The following is a 16193-nucleotide window of genomic DNA, read 5'->3' on the forward strand; positions in this document are numbered from 1 at the left end:
TTAGTATATAGTCATACATTGAACTTACTAGGGGTTGACTGCTTACTTGAATGATGAGTTAATTTATCTTGGTGAAATGTAGTAGAAATGACATTTTGTGTTTGGCAATTTTCTTAGACCTTTCTGCTTCATAGATCAGAGTGTAATATATACGGGGTTGAACATCCCTAACCTGAAAATCTAAAATGCAAAATGCTCCAGAATCTGAAACTGCAATTGCTGCCATGACTCCACAAGTGGAAGACTCCACACCTGACTACTTTGCTTTCTGATGGTTCAGTGTACATGCACTTTGCTTCATGCACAAAATTATTGAAAATACTCTATATATAATTACCTTCATGCCATGTATATGAGATATAAATGAATTTCATATTTAGCTTTGTATCCCGTCTCCAGGGTATCTTATGTATATGCAAATATTCCAAATCTGAAAAAATTTGAAATCTAAAACACTTCTGGGCTCAAGCATTTCAGATAAGGGATACTTAACCTATATGTGTTTTTCCGAGAAGATGTTTAACCAGTGTATACAGGATTTTTTTTTTCACACTTAAAATCGCTATGAGTTTAAAAGTCTGCTTGGGTCTTCAGGGTATGGAAGAGTAAGAGAAGATGATGAAGACAGTGATGACGATGGATCAGATGAGGAAATAGATGAGTCTCTGGTAAGGTACTATATTCCCACCATGTCATAATGTACTATATAAACTTCAGGGCCTTTGGCTTAAATGACTTTTGCTTTGCTTTATTCAGGCTGCTCAGTTCCTAAATTCAGGAAATGTAAGACACAGGCTGCAGTTTTATATTGGAGAACATTTGCTGCCGTATAACATGACTGTGTATCAGGCAGTACGGCAGTTTAGTCTACAGGCTGAAGATGAAAGAGAATCCACGGATGATGAGAGCAATCCTCTAGGCAGAGCTGGTATTTGGACAAAGACTCATACAATATGGCAAGTGTGAAAATTCTCTTTTGGTTTTTCATAAACTTTGAAACTGTTCTTGTGTTTTAGAATTCACATTAACTTGATGGCTGGCTTTCGTAAGGATAGGGGGCCCTAAATCACACATTTTAGTTCTTAAAGACGATTTTAATTATTTGATAAGGTACATATGCATATGTATATATAGCCTCCTCATTCATTCTACTGGAAAACATTTATTCATAGACAATAATCATGGTTTACATCTACTTTTCTAGATTTATTTCAGGTCTTTAATTAAGACAAAAGTGTTGCCATAAGATGATGTTCCATTAGGTAATCTGAAGTTGGGCATCTCTGAGTCCTTAAGAGACATTTGGATGCAGCTTCCTGCATTGTCTGTGAGTGTCTGTTACATATGCTTGAAGAGAGCCATTTTCTCAGAACCACCCTTGGAGTTTCTCAGGCAGCCCCTCCTGGGAAGGTGGTCTCTAGGTGGTCTCTTCTAAGAAGTTCTCCAGGTTCATGCTAGGGAGAGAGAGGGGAATAGATCTCAGAACGGTCTTCTGGTAACGGTGGTGTCTGTGGCTTAGATTTTGGCTTTGTATCAGTTTCAAAATCTACATTTGGTTTATATACTGTCTTGTCATTTTAGGTATAAACCTGTGAGAGAGGATGAAGAAAGTAATAAAGATTGTGTTGGTGGTAAAAGAGGAAGAGCCCAAACAGCTCCAACGAAAACTTCCCCTAGAAATGCGAAAAAGCATGATGAGTTATGGCACGGTAAGATGGTAGATAAAGGGGAAAATGGATTGCCAACTGGGCAGTCTTCCCATTTTCATGATTTTCAAAGAGTGATTTGGATTTAGTAGTAAAATCTTTGAATGTGATTGAGAAATAAATGAAATTACCAACAGTTTGATCACATTTAATCCTCAACTTTAATATCTAGAAAATGAAAAGTTAAGTACCTACAAAATTAAATTGAGAAGGAAAATTGGGAAAAAACTTATTCCCAATTCATTAACAGTTCAGGTTTTTATGAAGGCTGAAACAAATTTCATTGGTAGAAACATGTTCACTAAAGAAGAGACTGAAGGTAGTGATCACTGACGAATTGGTGCCTACTTTTTTATTGTCACCCATGACAGTAGTATAATTATAGTAATCATAAAGAGTGATGCCAGGTAATGTAATGACCATCGAATATAGCTGTCACTTTGTAATAGACTTATTTTTCTCTGTAATACTTCCTTCCCGTCTATAGTTTTCCTCTCTTCCCCCACCTCTTCCCTTTAAAATATGATACTAACAATGCCTTAGAGTTAGACAATATTATTTTTCCATGGAGGACCCTCTCACCCCCTCCCTGCCGCCATCACAGTAATTTTCTCACACTGGTTTCCCTGGTCCACAGAAATAAGGGCCCTGTAGCACTTTTTTTCACCCAACTAAGTTTGTTCAATATAAAAGCCTCTTAATTTTGAGATTGTTATGTTTTTGGTGTTAAAAAATGCCATTTTCGTTTACGAAATGATGGTGGTATGATTTTTTATTATTTTGCTTGCTATAAGTAAACGGCAACTGTTTTGAGTCCCTCAGATTTATTTTTTTGGTGCCTTAATGCAGCCTAGTAACAAAGGATTTGCAGACCCTACTTGAAAACCCTCAATCTGTTCAGTCCTAAGCCTTGCATTAAATAACCAAGTCTCTTTTACCAGATTTTTAATTTTGAGGTATTCGTCTCATTACAAACTGGATATGAAATATCCAGGAAATTTCTCTAACAGTGAACTTAACTTTAAACAGTTTGTTTCTATTCCTCCAGCCATTTTACCGTTTTCCGTTGTTTCTGGTATAAAGGAGAAATGTGGAAGAGCCAGCTTTCCTTCATTATAATGTTTATTTGGGTGTGGGAGGGGAAAGTGGAATTTTTATAAGCCAAGGCATTTTATATGTAAGATAAAATGGGAAGACTGTCAAACTTATCAATACCCTACTAATAGGATTCCAAGCGTTGACTATAACAACTTCCGTTAACTCTTTTAGCGATGATAGGACCTTGGCTGCACTGGCTTCGCCTTTCTGACTTTGATCAAAACTTACTTTGATCTTTTGTCCTTTAGATGGAGTGTGCCCATCAGTATCAAATCCTCTAGAAGTTTACCTCATTCCCACACCACCTGAAAATATAACATTTGAAGACCCATCATTAGATGTGATCCTTCTTTTAAGAGTTTTACATGCTATCAGTCGATACTGGTATTACTTGTATGATGTGAGTAACGTTGCCTACTTAAGAAGTTTTCATGGTCTGTGATTGATAAATTTCCTATTGCACTAGAAATGGAAATAGTAATTCAGCTAAACGCAGGGATCCTAGCCTAGTAAAGTATAATGTACTCATCAGTGGAAACTTCTCCCCGACTTTTTCTCCCGGTCTAATCTAAGACTAAAGGCTTAGATTAATTCTCTTGGCAGATTTTCTCTAGCAATAAATTTATGAAATTAAGCTACAATATGAAACTTGAACATGGATTTATTATAGTTAAAATTCTTTAGGTACAAGTAACGAGAAGTTTATATATCAAGTAAAAGTTGGGTAAAAGTTGCATGCTGCCGTTGATATTTATATAGCGTAGAGAAGAGTAAAGGAATTGGCCCTGCATGAAACATTAGCTGCAACATCACTGAATGATTGAGCCAGCAGCAATGGCTGGGGGCGGTGCCCAGCAGTGGCAAGGGGTACATGTGAAGGCTTAACAGTGTATTGTGGGAATTGTTGTTTTACGTGGGACACAGTAATGAGAGGCCGTGTGTTGTATGTCGGCAACCAGCACTGAATTCAGGGTACTTTGCATGGATTTGGGGATAATGGAAGAGATTGTGAATATAATCCTAATGTTTTACTACATGTAGACTTTTTTTTTTTTTAAAACATTTTACAGAATGCAATGTGCAAGGAAATTATTCCAACTAGTGAATTTATTAACAGTAAGTTAACAGCAAAAGCAAATAGGCAACTTCAAGATCCTTTAGTAATCATGACAGGAAACATCCCAACATGGCTTACTGAGCTAGGAAAAACCTGGTAAGACAATCACTTCTGTAATGGTGGCCTTGGAAATGTTACTGGGTTGGTCTTGATGTATTTTTTTACAGAAACATTGTCTTTACTGGACTTAGGCAAATGTTTATTAATACCGTTGATCACAACTTGCTTAATTGTGTGGCTTTAGCATGTAAACAGACTAGGCAAGTTTGGGGGCTGGATCTTCTTGGTAGTATGTGTCTATGTGTGAAATAATAGGAAAGTACACATAGCAGTTTGGCTGAAGATAGTCAAAATTATCTGTTCTCATAAAATTGGATTCCAAAGGTGTAGTTGCTTGATTCTCTGAGCCTGCTTGGGTCAGGGACTCTAGAACTGCAGTGGTAAATGTAAGCCACTGGCCATATACATTTAAATCGGCAGTCCCCAACTCTTTTTGGCACCAGGGACCAGTTTCATGGAAGACAATTTTTCCACAGACATGGACTGGGAGATAGGGCTCGTTTCAGGATGATTCAAGTGCCTCATGAAGGTGGTGGTCATATTTTAAAAATGAGCTTTCATTAGTCATGTTATACTTCCTTCAGGTAGATTAAAGATCTATCGACCTAAGTGTAGGATTTGAAAAATTAAATATCAGATTCTGCATTGAAAGGCTACTTAATGCACTATTGATCACTTAGAAATTTCATATAAGAAGTATGAAAATTCTTTAAAATTAATTGACCTGGCTGGACGCGGTGGCTCACATCTATAATCCCAGCACTTTGGGAGGCCAAGACAAGTGGATCACCTGAGGTCAGGAGTTCAAGACCAGCCTGGCTAACACGGTGAAACCCCGTCTCTACTAAAAAATACAAAAAACTAGCTGGGCGAGGTGGCGGGCGCCTGTAGTCCCAGCTACTCGGGAGGCTGAGGCAGGAGAATGGCGTAAACCCGGGAGGCGGAGCTTGCAGTGAGTTGAGATCCGGCCACTGCACTCCAGCCTGGGCGACAGAGCAAGACTCCGTCTCAGGGAAAAAAAAAAAAAATTAGCTGGTTGTGGTGTCAGGAGCCTGTACTCCCAGCTACTTGGGGGGCTGAGACAGGAGAATTGCGTGAGCCTGGGAGGCAGAGGTTACAGTGAACCTAGATCACACCACTGCACTCCAGCCTGGGCGACGGGAGCAAGACTCCATCTCAAAATCAATAAACAAATTGACCTAAACAATTTTTACTGATTTTATTTACAATTTTTATTCTATATCATATCAAAAGTTGTTTCTAATGTAAGTTTGGATTTTTTTTTTTTTAGTAGTTTCTGATTCTCATCTAGATAATAAACTTACATTGCATCTTTTACAGCCCATTTTCTTTCCTTTTGATACCCGGCAAATGCTTTTTTATGTAACTGCATTTGATCGGGACCGAGCAATGCAAAGATTACTTGATACCAACCCAGAAATCAACCAGTCTGATTCTCAAGATAGCAGAGTTGCACCTAGATTGGATAGAAAAAAAGTAAGTTTCTCCCCGAAATCTTTAAATAATCTGAGCTTGTCAAAATAATGGGAAAACTAGAAATGTAGTGTATCTAAATGTGCATGCTGGTCGTGGAGGCCTTGGTCCTGGTCAGCCAGCCCTGTTTTCCTTTCGGTCTCTTGGAATTGGGCTATCTGTGATTCTTCCGTATCCTTTATTAAGAGTTGCTCTCCTCCCCACCCGCCAGTTTCTGAAATAATTTCTACAATTCTCTTTGCTCTTTTAGTTGCCGTAACTCTTAGACCAAGAAAGAATCTTGTCTTCTCTCACTGCAACTTATTCATTCTAAATTAGGAGTTCAAACTATCTCCTGCCTTTAAAAATTGATCTCTTATGTAATAGTCGGAATTAATCGGATCCATTTCATTCCCTAAACAAGTCACTCCTACTAGAAGAGCCTGAAACAAAATCCTTAATATATTTTGAGTCTCTTCTACCAGTTAGCCCCAGTGTTGCTAACTTAATCTGTGTTTCTCATCTTGGCTCCATATTTGTGGCTCTGAACCACAGTGTCCTGAGCTATTTCCAGTGGAGGCCGATTCTACAGTTCTCACTAGCACTGTTTTTACTTAGGTCTTTTCTGTTCATTTACCTGTTTGTTTGTTTTTTGCTAGGGATTTAAGTTTCTTTTCCTAAAGCCTTTATCTCCAAAAGTCTCATAAGAGACATTAGTAATAAAATAAAGGAGTTAGATGGGTGGCAGGGAGTGAAGTGTATACTGAAAAGCAAAACAAAACATAAAGCAAACATTGTAGTTAAAAAAATCTTCTTGGGCCCTGCGTGGTGGCTCATACCTGTAATCCCAGCACTTTGGGAGGCTGAGGCGGGCGGGGCGGATCATGAAGTCAGGAAATCGAGACCATCCTGGCCAACATGGTGAAACCCCATCTCTACTAAAAATGCAAAAAATAAAATAAAATAAAATAACTGGGCATGGTGGCGCATGCCTGTAATCCCAGCTACTTGGGAGGTTGAGGCAGGAGAATCACTTAAACCAGGGAGTTGGAGGTTGTAGTGAGCTGAGATTATGCCACTGCATTCCAGCCTAGCAACAGAGTGAGACTCCGTCTAAAACAAAAAAAGTCATCCTATTCACGTCCTCATTAGGATTCCATAAGCACTGATATTGGCATAAATTAGAAATCTAGCAGGACCTTTTAAAATCTCATTTGCAGGTGTTTATAGTAGTGCTTGTAGGATCTTGGCAGATCAGAGCCAATAGGTTTCCAGCTCACTTGTTTGACCTGTCACCTCCATATCTATTTCTGTATCTAAATATAAATGTACCCAGGGAGATTTCATGAAACGGCAGCCCTGAGAATTGCATTGATACTTGGCAAAGATGATTTTTTTCTTCCCCAACTTGAATTTTCTGAACTTGCCATGGCCACGAGATAAATTAGTAATTACTCTTGCATCTGGTTTCCTTAATGTATGCCAGGATGCTGTTGATGTTTGTAACAATACTGCTACCTCTTAACCTTTTCTGAGTTACCTGTTAAAGGAAATAAGTGTTAACAATTGAGTTGATTTTGTTCTTTTGCATTTCAAGAAATACCACCTGTTTATTAAAGTGTAATATTGGTAGAGCATAATTTCCTGACAGTTGTACTTTCTTCGTAGCGTACTGTGAACAGAGAGGAGCTGCTGAAACAGGCGGAGTCTGTGATGCAGGACCTCGGCAGCTCACGGGCCATGTTAGAAATCCAGTATGAAAATGAGGTGAGCTTGGAGTCCAGTGATAGTTATTTGGCTTGACTTGTGTTCTTGATTAAATGTTATTTGAGTTTCTTGGTACTATGAAATTCTGAAAGACAGTTGGGAGACTTTGCTCTCTTTTCTCTTGAATGATTTGTTCTAAGTTCCCCATTTTTCAAAGCTTCAACTACATACTAAAAGGCAGTTTTTTTCCTGGCGTAAAAACACATTTGTGTTGTTAGTCTTTCAGTTGATAAATTGAAAGGATATTTTAAACAGCTGATAACTTTCAAAATGTTTGAATTGCCTTTTTGAAAAAATCAGGTTTACTGAGATATAAATAATAACTGCATACTTCAGAAATGTAGTTGTAAGGGTTGACAGATACACTTTCACATCAAGATAAAGAATACTCCGATCACCACAAAAAGTGCCCCCATTTCACGCAAAATCAGTCCTTCTGTCCCCTACCCAATCCTCAGCCTCTGATAACCATTGACGTATTTTCCGTCTCTGTAATTTTGTCTTTTTTATAATATCATAAATGGAATCATGCAATATGTAGCCATTTGTCATTTTTCTTTCACTTAGCATAATGCTTTTGAGATTCATCCATGTTGCATGTGTCAATTTGTTTCCTATTATGGAATAGTTCTATTATATGAACTGTATATTGAGTATTCCATTATATGGGTACACCAAAATATGTTTACCAATCACCAGTTGATTCACTTTTTGGTTGTTTCCAGTTTTTGACTATTTTGAGTAACATCGCTATGAACATTTGTATACCAAAAGATTCCAGTAATGATTTTCTGTATATTTAAGTCTCTTGGGATACTTCCCCCTTATCTTTCACCTAATTTTTTTTTTAAGACAAAACTTAGAGTTTTGGGGCTTCCCTGAACCTCTTACGGACTTAAAATTTCTAAATCTTTCATTATACCAAATATTTACTTACAATAGCCAACCACTCTGCCCCTCAGCTTTCTTATCTGTAAAATGTAGGTAATAGTATAACCTCAAAGTTGTGACTGAGTTCATGTACATAAACTGGCTCATGGTAAGTATCATAGATTTAGCAGTTTAGTGTATGATACTAACTGTGCCTATTAAAGTAATTTTAATCATGACTTTGATTTTTCATTCATTTTATTAAGCATTTTCTCCTTCTTGATGACTTTTGAAAAGCTAAGAGTATTCGGTCACCAAAGTTAAAATTATAATTGTTGTGTACTAGAAAGTATACTGCATGCTAGGATTCCAGGTTATGGCAGAGTCTCTGCACTGAAAAGATGACAGTGTAGTTAGGGAGACACAGGACAAAGGTACCAAAGAGTGTGGCAAGGTAGTGGTACAGGTGCCAAGGGAATGACGCATTCAGACAAGGAGTGCTGTCCTCAAGATGCCTTGAGTTAGACCTTAGTGTAGGAGAGCAGGAAGATTGAGAGACCATTTTCTAGTAGGAGATGGGGCCTTTGCAAAGGGTCAGGCTTGGTGGTGAGTGGCAGAAGTTAGTACTGCTGTGGAAGTGCTGGGATAAGGGGGATAGAAAGGAGGTGGCCAGATGGAGTGGAGGCCCTGGACTGCTGGCATAAGAGATAAGGATTTTTTGAATCTAGTAGCTTGATCATGGCTGTTGCTCAGAGGGTGCGGTTCTTATGTTGATGCATCCAAATTTATTACTCATAAGACTACAGGACCTTTGCTGTAACCATTTGGTATGTTTTTATTCTCTTTAAACATACATTCTACTTTCTTACTCCAGCATAGTTTTCTCTTGCCAGGAAATATCTTTCCTCTCTCATCCCTCACGGTTCTGTTAAAATTGCATCTTGCATGAAACCTAACAAGCTCAAAATGGCTTCACACAGACTGTTCTAAGGAGCAGGATTGGATTGCTGATGTGAAGTCAAGATTTTATGCCCTTCCTTCATAGGTCTTACCTATTGACCTCAGAAAAGATTCCAGGAGCTGCTTCATTAGGACAGGGGGAAGTACCTCCACCCCTACCTCACAAGCACTGACTTGGTGAGATGCATAGGGCTTCAGGTTATGATTCAAATTCAGCTGTACGTGTCAGCTAGTAGCCTGTAGGAAGAATTTCTAACTAGCTCCAGAAGAATCCCAGTGAAAATCTCAGGTCACAGTGTGGGCTCCTATTTGAATTGGGATGATTGGTAAGCCAGGGAAGGATTATACCAGTCTTTGGGCTCACAAAGCCACCCAAACCCCAAGGACTGGGGTTACAAATGACCCAGTGACCTAGTCTCCTTTTGGGAAGGTGAAAGATCAGGAGCAGGGAATGTGGAGCCTGGCCTGCCCACTTACTGGCTGTGTGATTTTGGGCAAGTTAACATAAACTCATCAGTGTCCTCTCAGCCCTTTACATAATTAATGCACCTGCCTCCTCATGTTGTTAGAATGATAAAATGAGCTGAAATGTGTGAAGCACTCAGAACGTTGTCATATAGTAAGTGCCAGTATGTGTTAGTTTTGAGAGAAAAAGATTCCTTTTAAGTCAAGTTGTCAAACTTTTGTTTTCTGTTTCTAGGGTTTTATGCTTTCCTTTCCTTTAAAAGAAAAATGAAGCTCAACCAAGTACCTGCCCTTTTAGTGGTGTGGTTGGGTAGAATGATAATCCCTGAAGAGATGAGGCTGCTCTGTGGGGATGCTGGCCGCCCCCAGGTTGTATCAGCAAAGCAAACATGACCTGGGCCTTCCACCTTCTGCAGAGGGTCACAGAGGAAGTGCTGTTAGTGATTTAATATTTTAAGAATCCTTTTAGAAACAACAGCATTGGATGAAGGAAATAGACTAATTTGATCTGTGACTTCTGTTAAACCTGGGATAATAGTATGGCAAAAGGAGAATTAACTAGCACCATCTGGTGGATGCCATGTGTGACTGCAGGTTTTTCTTTGCTTCTCTCTTGTTCCTCAGTCTTCCAGTGCCTGGGATTCAGTGCAGAACAGAAGATACAAAGTACTCCCACCCCCATGATGGAGCTTATCTTTTTGTTTGGGGAGGCCAGTACATACACACACATTCATGTACACATATATGTTAGGCCGTGTGGAAGAAAAGTAAAATAAGAGGATGAAGCATTATGGGGACGCGTAGCGTGGTCCGAGGACATTTGAGTGGAGGCAAGTCATTGTGGTCTGGGGGAAAAGTATCTCTAGCACAAGAACAGAAAAGCAGTGTTCCTAGCCTGTTGGAGGATGAGTGTGGCTTGAGCATAGTGAGCAAGGGCAGAGTAGGAGGAGTCAAAGAGACTGAGTGGGATGTGCAAAGGGGTCATGTAGGCCGTGGTAAGAACTGGAGCTCTGCTTTAAATGAGATGAAAAACCTTTGGAAAGCAGCAAAGGAATGCCGCGTACTTGTGTTTTGTAAGGATTACGCTTGCTCCTATAAGCATGGGATATAAGATGTCGGGAATGTTAGTGCAGAGACCATCTAGAAGACTTTAGCAGTAGACCAGATGACAGAGGATGGCAGCTGGGTAAAGTTGGTAATTAGTTTAGAATGCATTTTGAAGGCAGCGCTTACTGTATTTACTGATCAATTGGATTGTGCAGGTTTAGAGAATGGTCAAGAACAGCTCTAAGGATTTGGTTGGAGTATTCATTTTGGGGTTAATGGTGATACCACTTACTGGTACGGAATTCTAATAGGGTTAGGGGTTAATCAGGAAAGCACCACTAGGTCCAAGCAGATCTCTGTTTTGAAAGAGTTAAATGTTTAGTGGACTACATCTAAACTTTTAAACTAGTGTGAGTAATTTTTAAGAGTAACCGTAATAATGCTAAAATAGTACCCTTTGTTTACGAGTAATCTATAAATGTTGCCTTCTTGACAGGGTTACAGTTAGATTTAGCGTATAACCTATGATAGGAACTTGTCACTACCTGCATATCTTTGTTTACGGTCTGATCTGGTAGGACCTTGACAGAACAGGAAGGAATGAGCAAGCTATGAACACTGCTTCAGGCATTCCCACATCAGGTGTCTCATGGAGGAGTAGTTTAACTTTAGGCTGCACAGTCGCCTTCAGAGCTTGTTTAATAATACCAGTGCCCAGGCTCTAAGCTGAATGTGCCAGATCGGAATCTTCAGGACGTGACACCCCATATGTGCTTGTTGATAAAGCTCTGGGGATTCCAGTGCACCCTGGGAGTTGAGAAGCATTGGTGTCCTGTATGACGCCATCAGTCCTGTCTGTGCTAGTGTGGAATCAGACCTTTCATTATTTGTATTTTATTTGACATATCTCTATTAAATGGCTACTGTGTGTCAGGTACTATCAGAGATACAAGGTGACCAAAACAGTTATCATCCTGCAAAATATGCAAGCATATACTGACATTTTGGTAAAGTAATGTAGTAAGTATTTAAGTAGCTGAAAAATAAGCCCCAAGAAAAAAGGAGCAAACTAACTGTTGGGAGCAGATATTGAGGGGAGCCTTCCCCTTGAGAGGGTGACATTTGAGCTGGTTTGGGGTAACAGTTCACTAAAGAGAAAAAGGGGAAAGACATCCATATGCAGACAATGCCATATTGTTCCTGAAGGAAAGATATGTAGCCACAGTGGCACTTCTGTGAGTACAGCCTGAAATCGTTCAGCTGACATGTTGGGGCCTTAGCGGGTAGGAAGTAATGAAGAGTTGCTAGTTTTGTCCAGGTGACCAGGACTGAAAGAATAAATCCGGTCAGGACATTTTTGGAAAATAATCTCTAATGCATCCTGGTAAACAGTTGCTGTTAGTCTCCACATTTCCAAGAGATTGGCAGTAAAAAAAGCACAATTTCTAAAATTTCACGTCGTTCTACTTGTGTTCCTCTGTAGGTTGGTACAGGTCTTGGGCCTACACTGGAGTTTTATGCGCTTGTATCTCAGGAACTACAGAGAGCTGACTTGGGTCTTTGGAGAGGTGAAGAAGTAACTCTTAGCAATCCAAAAGGTAATGCCTATCTGTAAGTAACTCGGTTTGTGTTACTCAGATCAGGTAATGGACTCTGACAGTTCATTAAATATATTTAATTTCTAATGGACAACTGTGCTTGCTTCTTTCAGCCTCTGTTTTCTCATTTATCAAGTAGGGAAGGCCTGTCCAGTTCTAGAGGACTTCATTCAGTGATCTGCGCTCCCATTTTGAGAATACTTAATTTCTTTAAATGTTCTTAGTTACCAGGTTTTGTTTTGTTTTTGGAAACATCATCTAAAGTTTGGTGAATTGCTTGTTTTTCAGGAAGCCAAGAAGGGACCAAGTATATTCAAAACCTCCAGGGCCTGTTTGCGCTTCCCTTTGGTAGGACAGCAAAACCAGCTCATATCGCAAAGGTTAAGATGAAGTTTCGCTTCTTAGGAAAATTAATGGCCAAGGCTATCATGGATTTCAGATTGGTAAGTTTACGATGGTTTGCTTTTTGCAGGTTTGGTGTAGAATGTTCTGTGCAGGTACCTCAGTCCCCTGTAGTTACTGCTGTACTTCAGAGCAGTGCTTCTCAAACTTTAATACACATATGAATTACTTGGAGATTTTGTTAAAAATGCCAGTTCTGATTCAGTTGGGCAGGGGTAAGACTGTCCTACTGTCCAAGATTCTAAGTTTTCCTGTCAGCTCCCAGGGCACGCCCAATTGCCAGGTTGTGGACCACTCCTTGGGTAGCAAGGATTCAGATAATCAGGCAAGTTAAGGTGGTATTAATTATTTATTTTCTAGAGTCTGACATTACCTTTTCAATTCAGTAGGAAAGTTTGTGCATGTAACTAAACTTCATTAAATTTACATTAGAGCGCTGTTGTGAAAATAACCCAAGTGATCAGCATTCATAGAGGTTGGAATGTTTCTGGACATTTCTTCATTGCTTTTTCTCTTGAATTTCTGGCCTCAAGCAACCCCCTCACATTGGCCTCCCACAGCACTGGAGTTACAGGCACGAGCCACCATGCTCTTCTCCCGTTTCCAGAGGCACTTTATCAGTATGTTTAAGACATTTTCACCTGTGGCCAAATTGACACGTTTACAATTTCACTTTAACTGAAGAGTGGGCAGTTTATCAGTTAGTTTAGAAGTTCCATTTAGTTTTCTATTTTAAATATAGTAAGTTTTTTCCCTTAACATTTTTTGCTTTGGGATATTCAATGATACAGACTACAGTAGAGTTGCGTTTAGAGCCCCAAATGAAGAGAATCAGTTTTGTGTAGTGGGAGAAATAGTTCCTAACTACAGAATTTTCTTTCTTGGGGATTACTTGACCTATTAATATTTAAATGATCTCCTGAAGTGCCTTAGATGGCGGTAATGCCGGAAGCTCAGTGTGACAGTGAAAATATTATGCATATTCCGTTTCAGGTGGACCTTCCCCTTGGCTTACCCTTTTATAAATGGATGCTACGGCAAGAAACTTCACTGACATCACATGATTTGTTTGACATCGACCCAGTTGTAGCCAGATCAGTTTATCACCTAGAAGACATTGTCAGACAGAAGAAAAGACTTGAACAAGATAAATCCCAGGTAGGCTTAGAAGAAACAGTCGAGTGGATCAGATCTTTATTTTAGAAAAATGAGGCTTTTGTTAAATGGTTTGTATTTGACTCAGTTGTTATAGTAATGTTTTATTGTAGGAGATTTTAATTCTTGTGTTATACTAACTAAGATACATGATTTCACAGTGGGTCACATGACCTATACTCACAGCAGGTTATAAACATCTTGATTAGCAAATAAAATACAATTCTAAATCAGACCATAAATAAGAACTCTGATGTATCTGGGCAGATATTATATCATCTTTTAGTAAGCATTTGAATCAGTAAAACTATTCTCAGAACAGATTTATTTTCAAGAAAGGTACCTTAATTTAGGAACAGTGTTGTTTCTAGAGATCTCAGGAAGATATGTTTTAAAGGTCACTGTGAGTGCCAACAACTATTCCTTGGTAATACATGTTGAGGTTTCTCTGTGACATCTCATAGATAACCTTGAACTTCATATCATTACTGTGTAATTTTAATGTATATAATTAACAATAGATAAATTACTTAACTCAATCTGAGATTAATAATGGTTTTGTGTCTGGTGTTAGAAGAAAACAAAGTTCTATTTTTTTTGTGGCACAGACCCAGAAAGCTTCTGTTTGGACTGGTAACTTGGACCAATATTATTAAATCAACCCTCATTTTATAAATTAAGTAAGAATAGCACATTGAGATTCTGTAGTGAGGGAGAGTGTCACCTCTCCTGATGAGGTGGAGAGGATCTTACAATAGAGGGATAAGATTTTAGAGTGCCTTTTTATTAGAAGATTTGTAAGGAGATTCTCTTTATCCCCCGTATTAATTTGTACTTATGTGGTGCTGTTTCGAAAAGTAAGTCTATTAAGAGAAATTGGTATTCAGAGAGGCTAAGTCCACCTTTTCTGTACAAAATTTGTCATTTTAGAATTTTTAGAACCATTTTGGTTTTCACTTAACAACTTGGTAAGTTTTAAACTATTACAGTGTTGTTTAGGATTATCTCTTAGGTAAATAATGGCAAAACAAAAAAAGGAAGAACAAAAAAGCAAGTAAAACAGGAGACTCTGTTTTAGGTACCAAGTATATGTTAATTTATTTAATCCCAACAACTACCATGTGAGATTGGGGTATATATCTCTGTTTTACTGGTGAGCAAACCAGGGCAGACAGGTTGAGCAACCTGCCTAAGGTCACTGACACACCTAGAGAACACAGAGCAGGAACTCAAACCCAGGCTGTCTGCATGCTTCCACACCGAGCAAGCTCTATTATATATGCTTGTCTCAAATGCAATACACCGCCACAGTTCTCTTGTCAGTAGTTTTTGTTTGTTTGTTTGTTTGTTTTTGAGATTTGTTCTATCCTTTATTATTCCTGATGTTGTCAGTTTAAAAATGTAAAATGAATGGCACAGAATCCACACTCCAGAAATTGACATAATAACCAACTGTGAACAAGAGCATGAGAAATGGTGACAATTCTGAAAAAACCACATCCTGTTTCTTTAATAAAGTATAGAGATGGGGCAAGTTGTCCTGGCTCAGATTCTACTTGGTAGCTTAAATTCTCTAAAGAGATACGGAAAATGTGCTCGAATTTATAATGTCCTAGAGATGTTTAAAGGGAATTTACATTAGTTTCTCGACTTACTGTGTAAAATCTAGAGAAACTAATGTAAATTCTCTTTAAACATCTCTAGGACATTGTAAATTCTAGATTCCTATCTAATAACAACACTTTATAATGCACATCTTTACAAATAAATTTACCAATTTCCTTGGTAGCTATGAGAGAAGACTTTCCAATAGTGTAATAGTGATCACCTTAATCTGTGACAGGGAGTATGAGGATAGTTTTGAGAACTTACCAGTGGGGGAAGATGAAAATGGAGAACTTTTTTTTTTTTTTAAATCTTTCTACTGAAGAATACCTCAAATGTAAAATAAAATGCCTCCCTTTGGAGGACTTCAAATGGCACCTAAAATGGAGAGAGGCTTAAAAGTGGGTTTTTGCAGAGAAGTAAAAATGGACATAATTTTGTGACCATTTACTTTCAATCATCTGCTGCCTCCTGAGTATTCTGAATTATTTAGAATCCTAAACAGCATTTAGTTTGCTCTTTAAAACATGACTAATTAATTAATCAGAGCATTCTAACCATTTCTAGTTTAAATGACTAATTTTCTGTACCTTAATTGTTAGCCTATAGGAATTTCGTACACGGAGGCATTTCCAGTTTGGAAAGCCATTTGTCTTCTTTCTCCTAACTTGATGTCTTCATTTTTAGATGGAATTTGCATTTTGGTATGTTGGTTTTTGATCCTTAAGTTTAAAAAAAATTTACATAGGCCTTTTATAATCTTACACATTTTTAAAAAGTGAGTAATAAAGATTTTTTAACATTTGTCTTATAAAGTATTGCTTGCCTTTTTCTTAGGGATTTCTTGGAAATTTTTTTTTTTTTTTTTTT

General features: G+C 38.4%; 1 protein-coding gene across 1 annotated transcript in view; it reads left to right on the plus strand.

The window, feature by feature from the left end:
- TRIP12 (thyroid hormone receptor interactor 12) overlaps window positions 1-16193 on the plus strand; it is a 155802-nt gene that overhangs the window by 128064 nt on the left and 11545 nt on the right. Inside the window, exons 28-38 of the mRNA XM_017895324.1 lie at window positions 595-668; window positions 757-956; window positions 1582-1709; window positions 3053-3204; window positions 3875-4017; window position 4592; window positions 5323-5478; window positions 7123-7221; window positions 12047-12161; window positions 12450-12604; window positions 13557-13721. Of these exons, the coding sequence (XP_017750813.1) occupies window positions 595-668; window positions 757-956; window positions 1582-1709; window positions 3053-3204; window positions 3875-4017; window position 4592; window positions 5323-5478; window positions 7123-7221; window positions 12047-12161; window positions 12450-12604; window positions 13557-13721 (1388 nt within the window). The remainder of the gene's footprint in view (window positions 1-594; window positions 669-756; window positions 957-1581; window positions 1710-3052; window positions 3205-3874; window positions 4018-4591; window positions 4593-5322; window positions 5479-7122; window positions 7222-12046; window positions 12162-12449; window positions 12605-13556; window positions 13722-16193) is intronic.

The sequence above is a fragment of the Rhinopithecus bieti genome, unplaced genomic scaffold (assembly GCF_001698545.2).
Source record: "Rhinopithecus bieti isolate Rb0 unplaced genomic scaffold, ASM169854v2 scaffold_24306, whole genome shotgun sequence".
Taxonomy (NCBI): Eukaryota; Metazoa; Chordata; class Mammalia; order Primates; family Cercopithecidae; genus Rhinopithecus; species Rhinopithecus bieti.